At 37.0% G+C, this 18,049-nt stretch overlaps 1 protein-coding gene across 1 annotated transcript in view; it reads right to left on the bottom strand.

Annotated features, from left to right (window-relative positions):
- TOC75-III (translocon at the outer envelope membrane of chloroplasts 75-III) overlaps positions 1-15,874 on the bottom strand; it is a 42,331-nt gene extending 26,457 nt beyond the window's left edge. The window contains exons 1-4 of the mRNA XM_089431982.1: positions 15,670-15,874; positions 12,613-13,769; positions 8,608-8,829; positions 8,145-8,252 (exon numbers count right to left, since the gene is read on the bottom strand). Of these exons, the coding sequence (XP_089288108.1) occupies positions 8,145-8,252; positions 8,608-8,829; positions 12,613-13,761 (1,479 nt within the window). The 5' untranslated portion in view covers positions 13,762-13,769; positions 15,670-15,874. The remainder of the gene's footprint in view (positions 1-8,144; positions 8,253-8,607; positions 8,830-12,612; positions 13,770-15,669) is intronic.
- Positions 15,875-18,049: the final 2,175 nt, after the last annotated feature.

Genomic DNA, 18,049 nt, shown 5'->3' with positions numbered 1-18,049 from the left:
AGCCCTAGGGGCTTGCTTCAACCCATAGAGGACTTTCTTCAACCTGCATACATGTGTCTCGCGATCTTGAACCTCGAACCTCTCGGATTGTTCCACATAGACGTCCTCCTTAAGCGAACCATGCAAGAAGGCAGTTTTGACATCCATCTGGTGTAGGTTCCATCCTTAGGAAGCAACAAGGGCTATAATCGAACGAATGGTGGGATATCACGCGACCGGTGCAGATATCTCATCATAGTCTACTCCTTCCTTTTGAGAGAAGACTCGAGCAACAAATCTGGCCTTAAACTTTTCAGCACTCCCATCAGCTCCATGTTTGATCTTGTAGAGCCATTTTGAAGTGACCACTGACTTATCCTTGGGTCTAGGAACCACATCCCAGACATCATTCTTCATGATCAACTCATACTCCTCGTTCATCACATCCTTCCAAACTTGGTGTTTCACGGCTTCTTCAAATGTGCAAGGCTCAGATTGTACAATGGTACTTATGGCAGCGAAGTACACTTGGTACCTATTTGGCTTCTTGCTTTCCCAAAATGTCCCCCTCAGTGCAATATGTTTCTCAGCATCTTCAAGAGTATCTTTGAGCCACAAAGGTCTTTTTCTTGAAGTAGAGAGCTCACTAGGAGGTGGATCAATGGGATCCATCAAACCTTCCACATCGGGCATCGTTTCATCAAACAAAGGCTCATCCTTCTTTTCTGCATCAACATCATCATTGTCCTTCTTAGGGATAGGAAGATCTTAGATCTTTCTAAGAGCAAAATCTTCATTGAAAGTGACATCATGACTTAATTCCACTTCCCTTTGACCAGGCACATAGATTCTATATGCCTTCGAAGTTTCATTGTAGCCCACAAACATTCCTTTCTTCCCAGATGCATCTAGTTTATTTCTTTTCTCTTTCGGCACATGAAAATATATGAGACAACCAAAAATTCTAAAATGAGAAACATTAGGTTTCTTACCGGTGAATACTTCTTCAGGTGTCTTGAAGTCCAAAGCTTGATGTGGGCATCTGTTTTGGACATACACAGCGGTGTTGGCAGCTTCTCCCCATAAGAACTTCGGAAGACCTTGATCATGTAGCATAGCACGGGTGGCTTCTATGATAGTATGATTCTTCCTTTCAGCAACACCATTTTGTTCAGGAGTATATGCAGTAGTGGTTTCCCTCTTAATGCTAGCTTTTCTACAATAGTCTTTGAATTAATTTAACTCGTATTCGGTCCCATTATCGGCCCTCAATATTTTGATCTTCTTCCCTGTCTCATTCTCGACCGAGGCTTTGAAAGAGCGGAACCATTTGAATACTTCATCCTTCTTCTTTAAGAAAGAGATCCATGTTTTGCGAGACAAGCCATCCACAAAGATAGCATAGTACAAATATCCACCCAAAGATGTCACGGGAAACATACCTGATAGATCAGAATGGACCAACTGAAGAATATCGGCGGTTTGAGTTTCACTTGAGGGGAATGGTCCCCTTATATGTTTTCCAGTTTCACATCCCTGACAAACACCTTCATGATTTAAGTTGAATTCGAGCATACCTATGACCATCTTCCTTACATCAGATAAGGGTTTGAAATGAAGGTGAACAAATCTCCTATGCCATAATTCGGATTGAAGGGAAGTATCACAAGTCATTGCTCCCAAGGGCCTTCCTCCAACCTAATAGAGACCTTCAACCCTGAATCCAAGAGTGAATGCATCTCTTGGGTTCCTTTGCCAAACATGAACCTTCCCATCAATAAATGTCACCTTAAAACCTTTATCCTCCATCACAGAAATAGAAACCAAGTTCTTTTTCAGATCAAGTACATATAGCACTTCTTGTAAATGAAGAGTTGACCTTGATTTAAGTGAAAAGTAACAATGCCAATTCCTTTCACAACATAAGTGGCATTATCCCCAAGTATAATCTCCATATTTGTCTTATTTTCAACCAATTTTGAGAGGGCCTCCTTGTACCCAGTGAAGTGCCTTGAGGCACCACTATCAATCAACCAATGATCCAATGTATCCGGAGGAGAGGCGGTGGTGAGGGCAGAAATAAGATAAAATTATTTTTGCTTTACAACATTAACTTCTTCATACCTAGAGTTTCTCGACTTCTTGGGAGGACAACCATTTCCATTTCGAGCAGCGGGAGCATTCCTCTTTCCTTTGTTGTTGAACCTATTGTTCCTTTGATTGCCATTGCCTTTGTAGTTGTTGTTATTGTTATCATCATCTCTTGGAGTATCCTTCTCGTGAGGACACTCTCTAGCGAAGTGGCCAAACTTGTTACAATTGAAGCATCTTCCTTTTCTTCCTTTTTTGAATCTCCGCTTGAACCCTTGTCCTTGATTTCCTTGGACCAGCATTGTTCCTCCTCTTAGAATGAGCAGAGAAGGCAGTAAGATTGTTTCCATTTGAGGGCTTGTCTGTTTCCATCATCCTTATTCCTACTTGATCGCATCTAGCCAATAATTCATCAAATCCCTGAATCCTGTCATTGTTGAGGACATCCCATTCTCTTGTAAGGCCTCCAAGAGCAATAAGTGTGAGCTCCCTGTTCCCAATGACTCCTCCAATAGATAGGAGATCATTCTTGATCTCGATAATCCTCATTAAGTAGGATTGGATGGATTCTCCTCTATCCATCTTGATGTCTTTCAACTTGTTCTTGAGAAAGAGAACTTGATTTGCATTATTTACTTTGAACATCCCAACCAACTTGCAATACATCTCCTTCGATGTTTCTAAATCAAAAATATAGGCAACCAAAGACTTGTGAATAGAATCAACAATAACTTCCTTAGCTTTAACCTCACCTTTCTTGTACTTTGTTTGTGCAGTTGCAGATGCATTTGAAGGAGGCTCTGTTATTCTTCCTTTCACATAGTCAATGGAATCATTTTCTTCCAATGTCAAATCTAAAGTCATCTTCCATGCATGATAGTCATCTCCTTTCGATGTTTCCAAATCAGAAATATAGGCAACCAAAGACTTGTGAATAGAATCAACAATAACTTCCTTAGCTTTAACCTCACCTTTCTTGTACTTTGTTTGTGCAGTTGCAGATGCATTTGAAGGAGGCTCTGTTATTCTTCCTTTCACATAGTCAATGGAATCATTTTCTTCCAATGTCAAATCTAGAGTCATCTTCCATGCATGATAGTCAGATTCATCCTTAAGCTTGTCCTCGGATTTGAAGAAAGATGTAGTCGTCATTGGGACTAGTTCCAAGTCTTTGTCCAAAAGCTTCCCTTAGTGATTGTTTTTCCTCACTCTTGCTTGGACTTTGTCTTCACTTGAGCTTTGAAACCATGTTAATTTTAAATAACATTGGTATGTTCTATGCTTTAGCACAATTTACTCCAATGTTCCTTTAGCAACCCAATGACAATTTCCAATTATATCCAGTAGCAATCACATTAACTTAAACACATTGACAATAAATGCAGATAGAACATAAAAAACAAGTGCGGGAGACAAGCCAACACAAGAGGACACAAGATATAGCAGATGACATGGACAAAACCCAATGTGGGGAAACCCTTTGATCAAATCTACTTATTATTCTTCAATAGTTCAGCAAAGAGAGAGAGTACAAATATTAAATTAACTTGCCCAAAACAGCACTATCAAATCAACAGTCAACTACAGCCCTAACCAAAAAGTCAACGGTGGTCAAAACAGCTCCAAAATGTCCTCCAAGCAGCTCGGTCAACAGCAAAAGAATTCGGCCTTCCAAGACGGTCAAAGTCAGCCCAAAAACAACTTGGTCAACACAGTCAAATGTTGTTATAATTTTTGTGCTCTGGTCAACGCTGCCCTGTTCCCTGAAATTTTCGACCTCCAAAACAGTCCAGAAATTTGGCCTCTTGCCACACTTGCAAAGAAGAGAGAGGTTGTCCTTGAGTTGTACGAACCAATCAAGAGAGAAGAGAGGCGATGTGTTGTGTTGAGATGATGTCCAAATGAGAGAGAGGTCACTCCTATTTATACACTTCGTTGAGGGTGAGGAGACACATCCATTGGGCTTCATGAGCCTACATTTGACTGAGGCCGACCTTGACAATTTGTGCATGAGAAAGAATAAATTCAAAATTCCATTTCTGCTTGTCAGAATGAGATGATCTTTATATCAAAATTGGACCTCTCGAAAAGAGGAATCCAATGCAATAATTATCTCCATCATATGAGTTGTCCTAAGGTGGAATTTGTCCCTAGTTGCCAATTTTAACAGTGATTCAGTTGCAGTTGGTCCGAAAATTCTCCAGGAGGCAAGGTGAATTCCTTCCAGAGGCAGTGTCAGGTAGGGCGTCATTTTTCCAATAGTTCTAAAGCTTAGCAAGTTAGGGCATCCGCAAGCACTGCGCAGAGGTTGTACAACTAGCAAGTTTTGCCAGTTGTCGAAGTAGGATAAGACGTGGTGTTGAGGTATTTGCCTCATAGATATTTTATCCAATTTATTTCGCTGGTTGGATTGCCAGTTAGGCATCCATAGATTATACTCAGAATTTCTCATCATTGCTTAATAATAAAATCCCTTAGTTGCTACATTGGTTTCCCAAGTTGGGTTTTTTTGGGGACTTTTGTCCAAAAATATCATTGTTATATTTTTGTGTGGGTTTGTGCCAGCAGTTTCTCAATTTCTAGTTTATCTTTCACAGTATTTTTTAGTTGTGAAGATTGCAATGTGATGTAATGCATTGTTGTCGTAGTAATAAATTGCATATTTAATTTATAGTTAGAAGAATTAATTCCAGTAGCTACAATAGAATTTCAGTGGTGAAATTTTCAGAGTCGGTTTTATCAAAGTTGAAGACAACAGTGTTTTCAAGCATTGAGAGGCTATTTAGAATTGAAATTGGATTTAGTGACAAAGCCAATCAAGTTATTGTGCGTATGGTTTTATTCAAGAATGTCAATGTAAACAGATTACACTCTATCTACATATCCAATATTCCTTATATATATATATATATATATATATATATATTTATATATACACACACACCATGTGTTCAACTCTAGCATTGAAAGGCTATTTAGAATTTGAAATTGGAGTTAGTAACAAAGTCAATCAAGTTCCGAGTTGGCAGTGTTGATAAATCTAGGGCAGCTAGATTATATGATTTCTCTTGCTTTGATAACTACTTGTGATGTTCTTTTACTTAACTAGATGTACTTGTTATTAGCTTCTTCTTTTCACTTGATTATTATTGTGTTCTTATCATCAAACAGCTACCAAACAATGAAGATAAAAAGAACAACAGGACACAAAATGTAGGTTGCTAGCCAGGGATAAAGCCTCTCCTCTTGAGAGGAAAACCCACAAGAATTCTTCTCTTCTTATGACCCAAGACCAAGCCAAACCTCCTTTTGATGAACTTCTCTTCGCAAAGTCAACGCCAATCAAACTTGCTCAAATTCTTCAGATTTTGACCTCTTCAAATTTTCAGCTTCTATTATAGGTCTGCAATTTTTGACCTTCCTACAATCATCTGTAGTTTCGCATGTGTGAGAGTTTAAGGCAGAATTATAAGTCTTTTCTCCTTTGCTTGATGTGCTTCCTATTGTTGACTCGACTTCCTTCCTTGATCTTTCTTGCTCCTAAATTCGGCTCCTTGGTGTGACTGCAATTTGGTCTTGCTGCAACTCAAAGATGCCCTAATCCTTCTTCACACACTTTCGAGATTCAACACTAAAACAATCCTCCAGACTTCGATTGTTCTTTCTTGTCCTTGATCGAACTTGATGATTTCTACCAAATGAGATCGAGCGTCTCTTATTTATTGGCTTCTTGGAGGCCCACAATAGGCCAACTTAAAATCTCTAGGAGGCTGACTTCGCTGCTTTGTAGGCCGACTTGTCTTTTGTAGGTTGACTAGGTCTTGTAGGGTCTTTATGACTCAAATTGACTTACATAAATTTATTTTACATTATACAACGTGCCCAATGGGGTATTTCATATATGACAATGACTCAATTGACTTCTTGACTCTATGACAAACCCTAGAAGCACTCAATGGGTGCTTGACCTACAAATAAATTGACCTTGAGCATGTAACCCATGCTGCAAAAAAATAATAATAATTTTCTTTCTTTTTAGAATATACAGGAATCAAGAGTACATTTCATATTTATGAAGACCAAACCTAGTTACCTATTTCAATAAGCACGAGCAGGAAGGGTTATCCTTCGCCTCGATGAAAAAACAAGAGATTCAATATGCTTGGGGCTCTAGGTATAATGGCAAACAATCAAGCGGAATTCTTAGTTTTATGGAAAGGACTAGAAATAGCCATAACAAGGGGAATAAGAAAAACAAAGGGGCAAGGTTGGATCAAGGAGTGATGGAATCAAATAACCAAATATCCTATGTTTCGTTGCCATGATTGGTAGACAAAATAGAGAAGAAACATCAAGCCGTATTGTTAGACAATCGGGTGATCCAAGCCACTAGAAAATTGGATGGAATTCTAATATCAATCTTCATTTATTCCCCTCTGATCCATTCTCATGCCAGTTCAAAGGAAGATTGGATCGATGGCATAAATTATCAAAGAAGATCGGAGTACACAGAACTTAATGTTAGTGGCCCAAGTTTACTACACAATGCTAGGAGAAGGGGCACCTGGCAATTGATGGGGCTTAGAAGAATGCAGGAGGGGTAATTTCATATTAATAACCTCAGAAACTCGAGAAGGTAAGACTCGAGAAGGTACACAGACCTCAGTCATTTCGAATTAATGGCGTTCACTCCCTCCAAAGAATGTGAATTAATGGATAAAGCTGGTCAGGATTGCAATCTTGAAGATATGAAATGGGTTGCCATAGCATTCATCAATGATTATCCACATTTGGGGTCGTCACTGCATAAGTAGAGCCTCTTCTATATACATTGCCCCTGAAGTTGTGTGTCTATCGCTCCCGCCTCTCAATGATGAAGTAGAACTGCTCTCTGCTATTAATACTCTTGGGTATTTCAGTGCTAGCTGGACTCAATGGCTTCGGATTCGCATTTCCTTGAACAAGACCTGGACTGGATGGCTCAACTAACCAACAAGCTCTCGGAATCAATAGCATCTTTGCTGGAGCTCACGAACCGGCAAAATGGTCTAGCAGATAAGAAAAGGGCGCTGCAATTGGTGCTACTGGATAAGAAAATTGTACTGCTCCGGACAAATATTAAAAAGCTCCAGGCTTGGATGGAGGAGGAGGCAGCAGTCCTGAACTTAAGAGTTAGCAGAATGGAATCAGTGTTCAACCAATATCTGAATTGCAGCCATGTGAATGCAAAGACATATGTTCGTCAGACAAGAAAAAGAAACCGTGGCATGCTTGTCCAAGCTCTGGAGGTTTCTGGACAAACTGCAGAGTCAAGCAAAGCTGATCTGGAAGCTGGTCCATCCGGCTCAAACCTTCCCGATAGACCTAATTAATGTATTGCAAGTATGTTTATTGTCGGGTGTTTTCCTTCGATGATAGATATCAGTATCAATACATAATCTGGAAGTCTGTTAGATGTAGGGAAGCTCTGTTTTGGAGAGAAATGTTTAGGAAAATCTCTCAGAGATGTCTGGAAAATGTAAAGGTACTGGCCTAGAACCTAGTTTTTGCTGTTAATACAAAATTCACTACTCATTCCATCTTAGAAAAAAATCAATCAAGTAATTGTGTGTATGGTTTTATTCAAGAATGTCAATGTAAACAGATTACACTATAAATATCCTCTCAATGCTAAGGTTGAAGACACCTCCTGGAATATGCAACACAACTCAGATGTTCACAAAGCAAAACTGCTTCGGCACCACAATTTGCTACCAACCACTTTCCTAGACATGAACGATTGATCTGTTAAGTTGAAATCTTCAAGCAAACACATTAAACACCCATTAGTGAAAGTGGAGACATGCAATATTTTAGCTTAGACGCAACCAGTTGGAAACAAAAAACCAAGGACGAGGAACTTCCTAATCTATGCACAAGCTGGACAACGAGTGCTATAACTGTAAAAAGAATAATATTTTCGAGGATTTTCCCAACCAAATTGTTTGAACCTAGTTCTCTACTCCAACTGTACAATTTTCCACGTTCTTTTGGAATAAGGGAACAGAAGCTAAGAAACATCAAAGAATAACTACCTGAGGATTGAAAAGGTTGTTTGATGTCACAGCACCGAGAATAGACCTATTCAACCCTTTCAGATTCCGGTGCTCAAAAGTAACACTTCCACCTGGCTGAATTGAAGCCTGAAAAACACATACAGGGCTTGTATCAGATATAAAAACATTCACAAACAGAATTATGAATATAATGTGTGATACTCTCTTAATCAGTCTTTAATATTTATTGCTGATATGAAGAATTACTCATCAACAAAAACTTCACTAAGATTCTTTGAATATAGGAACATTTCCCATGTATAAATGTATTCCAGTAAATATTCAAAGTCTTGAATTCAGAAAGAAGATGCCAAACCAACGAATATGGCATTTCACTTTCAGGGCTTAAACTAACAAACATGGCACTTTCACTTTCATGGCTCATTACGGGGGTATGGGACAGGATAGATAAAAGGATAAAGAAACGATATCGTAAACAAACCAGACTGGGACGCCCTCCACTTCCAGGGACAATGCTCCATTCAGTATTCACTTCAGCTGTCTTCTGTTCAAGTTCTTTAAGCTTCACCTCAACAATTATTCCTCCTTCATTCTTTTCATCAGGTCGAGGATTGACCTCTATGTTGGAAAACAATGCAAGGGAGTTCACATTTCTCAGAGCTTGTTTTCCTGCTTCTATATTGAAAATATGACCTCGCCGTAACTGCAAAGTGCACACAGATTTCTGTCAAGTATCATAAAAATAAAACAATATTTAATCAACAAATACGTAAACAAATGCCCATGTGGCTGTTCCTTGAATGTATCAGACAGCAAATACAAAGATCCAGGGCAAAGGTAATATAACAAGTATTATATGTGCACTTTACATAAGTTGTTCTTGACTTTTTGCCGTGTTCAACAAAATAAATGTGCTTTTATGATTGTCAATTGAATTACTACTCTGCTCTCTCAAGAGTACAAGGATAACGATAACATACAATCTCCAAGAATCATAGCCCATATGGTTATTTTAACTATGCCAATGATCATAGGTGATCTTTTATTAACAAATAAGAAGAGCACTTTAGCAGTCCATTAGTAAACAAAAGTCAATGCACCACTATCTTCCAAACTGATAGTTGAGACTCGAGAGACTACCACTAATCAATTAGTAAGCTTGATCCTAACAGTGATGATCAGGTAGAGTGACTGACCCAACTGGCCTCTCAGGAAACCTTCACAGGTCTGTTGTTATTGCTAGAAAGGTGTCAAAGTATGGTCAACCATATGCTGGATTCTGTTGTTAAAAATCACAGCCCAAAGCAAACTGAATATGGAGACAACTGATGAATTCAAGGAAGTCAATAACATGCAAAATCATTCTCTATCTGAATCCAGGAATATTTGATGCCTCTCCAATCTGATGGTTTCAGTTCAAGCCCTGAAAGATTTGCCTTGAAGATATCCAATTATACAATCTCAAGTCTTGGGTATCTGAAAGTTTTCATAAATATGAAATAAATCCTGCTCATCAAGCATGCATATCAATGACACTCTCTTTTGACTCAGGTTTCTTGCATTTCCTAAAACAAAGGCAACATATGCTGCTTGCTGTTATAGCTGATTGTGAAAATATAATGGAGAATGGATATGAACAAAGAGAAAGGGCAACGAGAGCAACGATGGAAGCAACTTGTTGCATCCAGAAAACATGGGATAGAAAAAACATCAAAGCGAGTGGATTGACTAGCATAGGCTATGATTTTTTTATATTCAATATTTTTGTATAGGTTTCGTAGAGATGGGCAAATGTAGACAACGTAGTCAACAAGGGGCAATAATAGAGTACAGAAAATACAAGTAAGAACAAAACAATATAACTTAGAACAATGGGTAACACATTGAAATGAAATGTGCACATAAATGGTAAGTGGCAAGTAAACAAGGATAAAAAATAATTGGAAAACAGTATGCTTAATGAATTAGTTATGTAAAAATTGATTTATTTTCTTTATAGTATAAATTCATCAGAGCAACAATAACTAACAAATGAAAGACTGTCAAATGGGTCTAGCTCAGGTGGTCGAGAGTCAAGACAAGGAGTATTGTCCTCCCCACCCAGTTTCAATGCCTGCAAGTGACATGTTGAGCCCTTGATGAGTAAATTGTTGTAACACTTTTGAGACCTGTTGTTGACCTGGCCTTGTACCATGAAGAATCTAGGATTTACCCTGAGTACCCTCAGAATGAGCGGGAGTGGTTGGGGGGTTTTCCCTGGGATACATTATTTAGAGAGGGGGTTTAAGCCCAAAAAACAACGAATATATGCAAGAAATAAGAAACAAAAAAAGTTGAAATGACAGGTATTGGACTGAGTTTGATCAAAGAATAAAACATTGGATAATTGTAGGACCAGCATGGATCCATATTAAACCTGGATCTATCAAGCATAGAGAGGGATCAAATTTTTTAGGTTGTAGATTTTTTATCATGTAATTCCATGTCATGTATAAATTGTTCCATATTAAATGATAAAAAATTACATCTTGAGAAATTTGATCCCTTTTGGTGCTTGATATATCTGGGTTTAAGATGGATCTACACTGATTTATTTTTTTAGATGTTGTCATGTACATATGTAGTTATTTAATTTTTGTTTAATTATTTTTTGTCATGTAGATATGTACATGCGTAGTTATTTATTTTCTTGTCGTTTGTAATATTGCATGACAAAATCTCCCCCATGTTGAAATTGTAGCAAGGAATGGCTTCTTTGACTTGTGCTTTAGTCAAAGATATTAATTTGAATTCAGTCTCAAAGATACTTGAGTTATTGTCAGTTAACTTGTGTGATGTGGCTTATCACGGAGTTATTGTCAGTTAATTCAAGTTAGATGGCTTTCAATGAGTTGTGGACTAATTGATGGCTAAAATTAGCTATCTAGTGGAGTTAAACTCTAGTGTCTGTCAGTTAACTGATCTCTAGTTCTAGAATAGAGATAGACTTGAGTTTAGTTGAGTAGTTTGACTTTGTGTTAACTCAACTGACTCTCAGTTAACAGTAGCAGCTGCTAAATTTAGCCCTAGTAGGTCATGCAATTCGAATTGCCTATTGAGATTGAATGAAGGCACAAATTGTATTTATTATGGTACACAGGTTTTTGTGTGCAGAGCTTGAGAAGCAAGCAGAGCAATTCTCTTGGGAATTGCACAAGGAAATAGGAGAAATTCCTATTTTTAGGGAAAGAATTGCGCTAGGAAATAGGAGCTCCTAGCAGGCCTTATTTGCCCAAGTGTTGAGCAAGTCTTGTAGAGAGTTAATCAGAAGTGCAGGGAGCTTCAGGTTTGAAGCAGATTCTATGTAATAGATCAGATTGCTCAGTTGATTTAATACAAGCAAGAGGGGTTTTTCCCAGTTGGGTTCCCCAGATATATTTTGTGTTCTATGTGTGATTGTGTTTCTATTCATTGTTTTCTTTCTGCAATATTTTTGTAGAGAAATCTTGTGTCTTTTGTTTTTAGTTTGAACTCATTAGTAGTTGCAAGGTTTCAAGGATTTTCTACACCCCATACCCTGCTGTAGAGCAACTCGCAGTGCAATCAACTATGAATAGAGTCTAATCTTTTTTGTTTGTTGTCAGCTAATTAAAAAGCAATTCCATTAGTAACTCATAAACATAAACAAGTATTCATTATCTTACTAGAAAGTTAGAAACTAATTAAGTAGACATAGTTTTCCTATTTCCAAGACCAACTCATAATCAAAAGTAAATCATTTTTGTTATTGTTGACATAATCTTTTCTATTTCTCATTATAACTCAAAAACATAAATTAAAATTTACTTTAAAGCCAATTTGTAATGTTTTCTCTAAAGCCGACTTTAACAATCTTTTCTATTTCTAATTTTAATTTAAAAACTTGAATTTAAATTCAAATTAAAGCCAACATGTATTTTTTTAATGTAAGCATTTTTTTAATCTAACACTAATGTGTCAACATCTCCCACATACTTCGAAGCAGTAAGAAGTATTCAAGGAAAGAGCAAGCTCTAACACCCGCTTGGAGCAATATTTGTCAATCACAATGCCGTAAACCAAAATTCAATAACTTATAACACGTTGCATGAATCCTAAATAGGAACATATTAATTACTGATTGCCAATGGGGTCTTTTACAAAAGCTGCAAAAAATTTTGTATATTAATAACTAGCAATGAGAAGTTGGAAACTAAAGAGGAAAAAGACAAAGAAGAAATATCCAAAGAAGTCCCCCTCTAAAGTTTTTCCTTCATAAAATTCAACTTACAAAGTAAAAAAGTAACAAAAGGAGAAAGAAATAGAAAAGTTTAACCCTTCAAAAATAGAGAAAATTCGTGTGAATCCAACCAAATACATATTATAAGAAGTTGCCATAATCTCTACTACCTATTATGGATCCTATATCCTCTATCAAGACCATATACATGCCAGCTCAAAGAAAGAAAAAGAATAAGCCGAGAAGTACCTGTTTGGGGAGTTCTCTTCTGATTATAATTTCTCGGGTATTCCCTTCACAAGTGTTCCCCATTTTGTCTTGAAACTGAACATCCACTTTTGTGATGTCACCTTCAACCACTTCACATACTATCTCCTTAGAATTCAGATTACCAAAATTCACAACTTGGGCACATGCATATCCTTGATCATGATACCATCTTTGAACTCGATCTCTGATTCTTTGAAGCTGTCTTGCTGTTACTCTCCCTTCATTCTGTAACCACTTCTGAATCTCCCTCTCCACACTCTTTGGAAGAATGCAGGACCTAGAGTCTCGAATACGGCGCCTGTACTCCATCTCTTGGTCTCGAATAAACCTTTCCTTCTGTGAATCAGACATACTATTAAAGTCCACCTCCTTGGGTTTAGGCTGAGAAAGCAGACCCACATTAATACAACGAAAAGACTCTGACTGTTGCCACTGACTTTCAAGAAATGTGAACTTCAACTTGATAGTTCCATCTGGCTGAGCGATTGCTTCCAAATCCACTTTTTCAAACATACCAGAGCTGGTGAGATTATCCAGCTCTGCCTGCAAATGTGCTTTTGTGTATATTGCACCAGGTTTCAAAGAAAGCAACTCATAGAAAGGATCACTGGAGAGTATAGGCTTCTGTGATCTGATATCAAAAAGGTCAACACCTGAAACCTTGTATTTTTTGGAAGCACTCAACCTGTTGGGTTGAACAGCAAAGCCTGCTGGCAAACCGTGTGAATCAAAAGCCTCTGACTCATCCTCTTTCTTGGCATCAGCTAATGCTGCACCGATTCTTGACCAAAAATTGCCGCCACCGTCACCACCCCCTCCCCAACCACCCATCCACCCTCCTCCATTCCCACCTCCAGGAGGACTTGCTAGTTGAAAAACAATACTTGCAGCAATGCCAACACCTAAAGATGCTTTAACATGTCTGGAATTTTTACTGCCCCATCTAATAGGTTCAAACCCATCATTTCCATGGCCAGACTCAACAGAATTATGACTGGATGAAGAAACTGCTCGAATAGTGGCTCTCGTAGCAACAGTCCTCTTGCACCTTGGCTGATTGAAAACAATGGCAGGAGGCAGGCCTGTATTTGACAGCTGTAAGCTGCATTGCAATGTGGCAGAGGACATCTCTGTGTCTAACCCAATTTCAAGAGAGGAGCAGAGATTCATCAAACATACAAATTGTTAAGAGTCACCAAAAAAAAAATATAAATTACTTGTCTAGAAATCATGGATGCAGCCATCCACTAACCAGATGGGTGCTCTAATAAGACTTTAATTTTTTAAACTAAAATACGCAAAAAGGCAACTAAAAGAAGTCATCACATTTGAATACTGTTGTTTCTTCATTATGTAGCTTGATTCACTTGTGAATGGAACTAAACTCTATTTGTAAAGCCTTCTTACAACAGCATCTCATCTTTGTCATGTTGTTTCTTAATTGCATAGCTTGATTCATTTGTGAAGAGAACTAAACTCTAATTGTAAAAACTTCTTACAACAGCATATGATGTATCAGTAGGTGGCAAGAATCCTTGGCACAAAAACATGAGATGAAAAAATTTGACATGAAAGGAACTCCCTGGAGCAAAGCAGATAGTCCATCTTTTATCATCATGAAGGAACTATCCCCAGGCATTGTTAAGGTGATGAGGAGTGTCTACACACTAAATTCAATCTAAAAGGGATGAAAAACAGCCAATGCCCCATACAAAAATCACAATGATAACTGCCAGATCAAGCAAAACTGTCAACAACAAGAACCAAAATAAACAACGCCGCTACTAAAATCAATGGAAAAAGAATGCTGAACAACTGGTGCCACATACGAAATAACATGAGAAAAGTACTTCCAGAACAAAATACCCATGCCAAAACAACAAAAAACAAAAAATAAAAACACTGAATCCAATCAAAAAAGAATGCAAAACATCTGATAACAAAAACAAACTAACTGCATAACTGAGGGGGGAGGCAATCATTATAATTATGTGACATTGCAGAAGGCCATGCTCAGGCTTTCTGTATCCATTGCCCTTCCCCAATTCGAAGAAAACTCAAAGAATAGCAGGTGAAGGGTGCTTCAATGAGGGAATGCAAAGAAATCGAGGAGAAATGGTGGTCATCCTCGCTTCCCCATTGACTTGGCAGGTGAAGGGCGCTTCACTGAGGAAAACCAATGAAGGAGTTAAGCAGAAAGGGTAGCCATCTTGGCTTTCCCCAAGATAGCCATCTTGGGGAACCGGAGATAGGTGTCCAAAGCTGCAATCAACTATAGGTGGACAGTAAAGGATGATATGGCAGGCTTGGTTGCAGAATTCTAGAGCAGCATATCAAGAGTGAAGGAGTGCAAACTCTCTCCCCATCCAACCAGAATGCCTGTGACAAAATTATTCTCGATGAGCTAAGTTAGCTATGGGAGCTAAAGGTCACATGGTCATTCCACACAGAAACATGCTGTGCCAAATAAAAATCAAGCGCCTCCGGAACTCAAGCAACTGAGTAGCTACATTGGAGAAGTTTAATACTGGAGCTTTCAAGTCACCAATTATCAGCAAGTAGCACTCAAGTGGGAATATAATGTTTCTAAAGAACCTTTTTGTCTTTACTAGATGTATTCTACTACTGTATATTGATACAAAATATGTTTTTATTTACCGTTAAGAATGACAGCCGAACAATGGAATTTTTAATTAAAAAAAGCCTCATAAAACTTGAATCATAAACCCTGAACCCTCATAAACCCTAAACCCAAAACACCGCTTTGGGGGATCCACAAATTACACAGATGCGAGAAAGAAAGCACCAATACCCATGCCAACACTACTATTGCCGCACAAGACCAGCAGCAAAGGACTCGAACTCACATTAAGACCAGCTGATAAATTAGAAAACGTAGATTTCACAGCAGCCCCTGTTAAATGTGCATCCTATACAACCTAGATTCAGCTAATAAACCCCGAAAAAAGTTACCAATTTACAAATTTGACTGCATAAACAAAATCTTAACTGGTTATTATAGGCATTTAGACTTACAACGAGAATGGCAACCCAGGCTGTAGGTACCCCGGTCCCTGAGTGCACCTCTTTCCTGTGCTGTACTGCTAGGCTGAAACCCTGAAGTGAATGGATGTAGGGCGGAGTTATTGGAATAAGGGTTGTACTAACCCCGAAGCTATCATGAAGAAATAAAATGTCACAAATGATGTACAAGTTCTGTGCAACGAGCCTGGCGTTTTTAACAAGATTCCGCCACATAACATTTTATAATGGAATATTTTTTTTAATTTTTTAACAAAAACATTAAAACCTTTTTAAATGAAGAAACATTTTTTTTTTTACAAGTGGTACACGTTTAAAGTATTAGATATTATTTTTTTGGGATTCAATTACGTTAAGTAAGTCACTCATTTATGACCATTTCTATGTGAGGTACTAATTTCTCATGATTCTTGAATAGTCTATTTAGTACTCATTGCATCGGGTGATGCTCATAGGGGTGAAGAAGTGGGATTGAAACTAGTGAAATAAATCATATAGCATCAATCATCACTTCCAGGGCTTGCACCCGATAACCCGGACTTCCTAGGAGGTCACCCATCCCAGAGCACATCTGGCTCAAACGCGCTTAATGGTGGAGTTTTCCCCACAATCAAGCCCACTTAACTTGCTACCCCATTTGCAAAACCTTAGCAAGTATTATGCCTCATGAACCATTCAAGTAGAGTTCCCTTCACTCTTTTGAATTAAGTATTAGGGGTTTTCGCACTGCATTATATTAGATATCATTTTTTGGGATTCAACTGCGTTAAGTAATTCATTCATCTATGACCATTTCCATGGGAGGTAGTTGTAACTGACTAATTTCTCATGATTTTTGAGGTGATGCTCACAGCAGTGAAGAAGTGGGATTGAAACTAGTGAAATAAATCAGATAGCGCCAATCATCACTTCCGGGGCTTGCACCCGGTAACCAGGACTTCCTAAGAGGTCACCCATCCCAGATCACCTCTAGCTCGAGCGCACTTAACTGTGGAGTTTTCCCCACAATCAAGCTCACTTAGCTTGCTACCCCATTTGCAAAACCTTAACAAGTATTGTGCCTCATAAACCATAGCAAGTTTAATGTACTTCAAATCAAATTGTAAAAGAAACATTTATTTATTAATACAATTTACATTATATAATAAATTTTTATTTATTAATATAATTTATATTATTGTGGATTTTATTCATTTATTAATACAATTTATATTATTGTGAATTTTATTTATTTATTAATATAATTTATATTAATTATCATCATAGTATTGTTCTTCATGAACCATAGCAAGTTTAATGTACTTCGAATCAAATCAAATTGCAGAAGAAACTTTTGTTTATTAATACAATTTACGTTATATAATAAAATTTTAGTTATTAATATAATTTATATTATTGTGGATTTTATTCATTTATTAATATAATTTATATTATTGTAAATTTTATTTATTTTTTAATATAATTTATATTAATCATCATCATCATTATCCAATTTTAACGTCAAGCCAAGCCAGACACCACATTGGTGTTTGCTAAGTCTACTAAGGCATACATATTCTATCCCCTTCTAGTTTTCAACCCGAGACTTCTTAAAATGAAACACAAGCTCTTAACCATTAAGCCTACTTATACTGTATGTATTACAATAAAAATAGATTCGAAATATTATATTTAATTTTTTTTATAATTATTATTAAAATTTAATTATATAATTGTTAATAAAATTATAATTTATTATTATTTAAATTATATATGTGATATATAAATAAATATAACATTTTCATTTTTTTTTAATATATTATATATGAATAATATTTTAATTTCAATTTCAATAATATTATTCAAATTTTAAATAAAATTAATTAGAAAATATAACATTGAAATCTATTACTACGTTACTTTGACTTTAATTCTATTTTCATAATATATTATTTCAAATTGAATAATTATTAATACTATTAAGGTGTTCAAAAAAAAGTTTTGTAAATAAACTTAGAATCTACTTTCAAAACTACGAGAGAGATTAACGAAATATTTAGCTTCAAACTTGCTTTGTTTTGTTTTGCAATGTTGGTGCCTTCAACTAGAATAATGTTCATATGAGTATCTCAAATTTTTCTTTTTTTTTTTATTTCACAATTGCAAATCGCTTAGTCTACCCAGGCGAAGGAGTTGCCCGGAAAGTTATGGAAATTCTGGTTATATTTAGAGAAAATCCAGCAAGGATTTTTGTAAATCCAAATTATAGTTGTTAAACTTCAAAATTTTAGATATCCTAGACGTTTTTGATGGTGTTGAATCTGTTTCCACCATCAAAAACATGATTCAAATACTGCCTCTACAGGATTTTTTGAATTTTTTTTGCCCGGATCCC

Source organism: Pinus tabuliformis, chromosome 5_1 (assembly GCF_031772625.1).
Source record: "Pinus tabuliformis cultivar Carrire ecotype Pingquan chromosome 5_1, CPIR1, whole genome shotgun sequence".
NCBI lineage: Eukaryota > Viridiplantae > Streptophyta > Pinopsida > Pinales > Pinaceae > Pinus > Pinus tabuliformis.
This window is presented reverse-complemented; position numbering and strand designations above follow the sequence as displayed.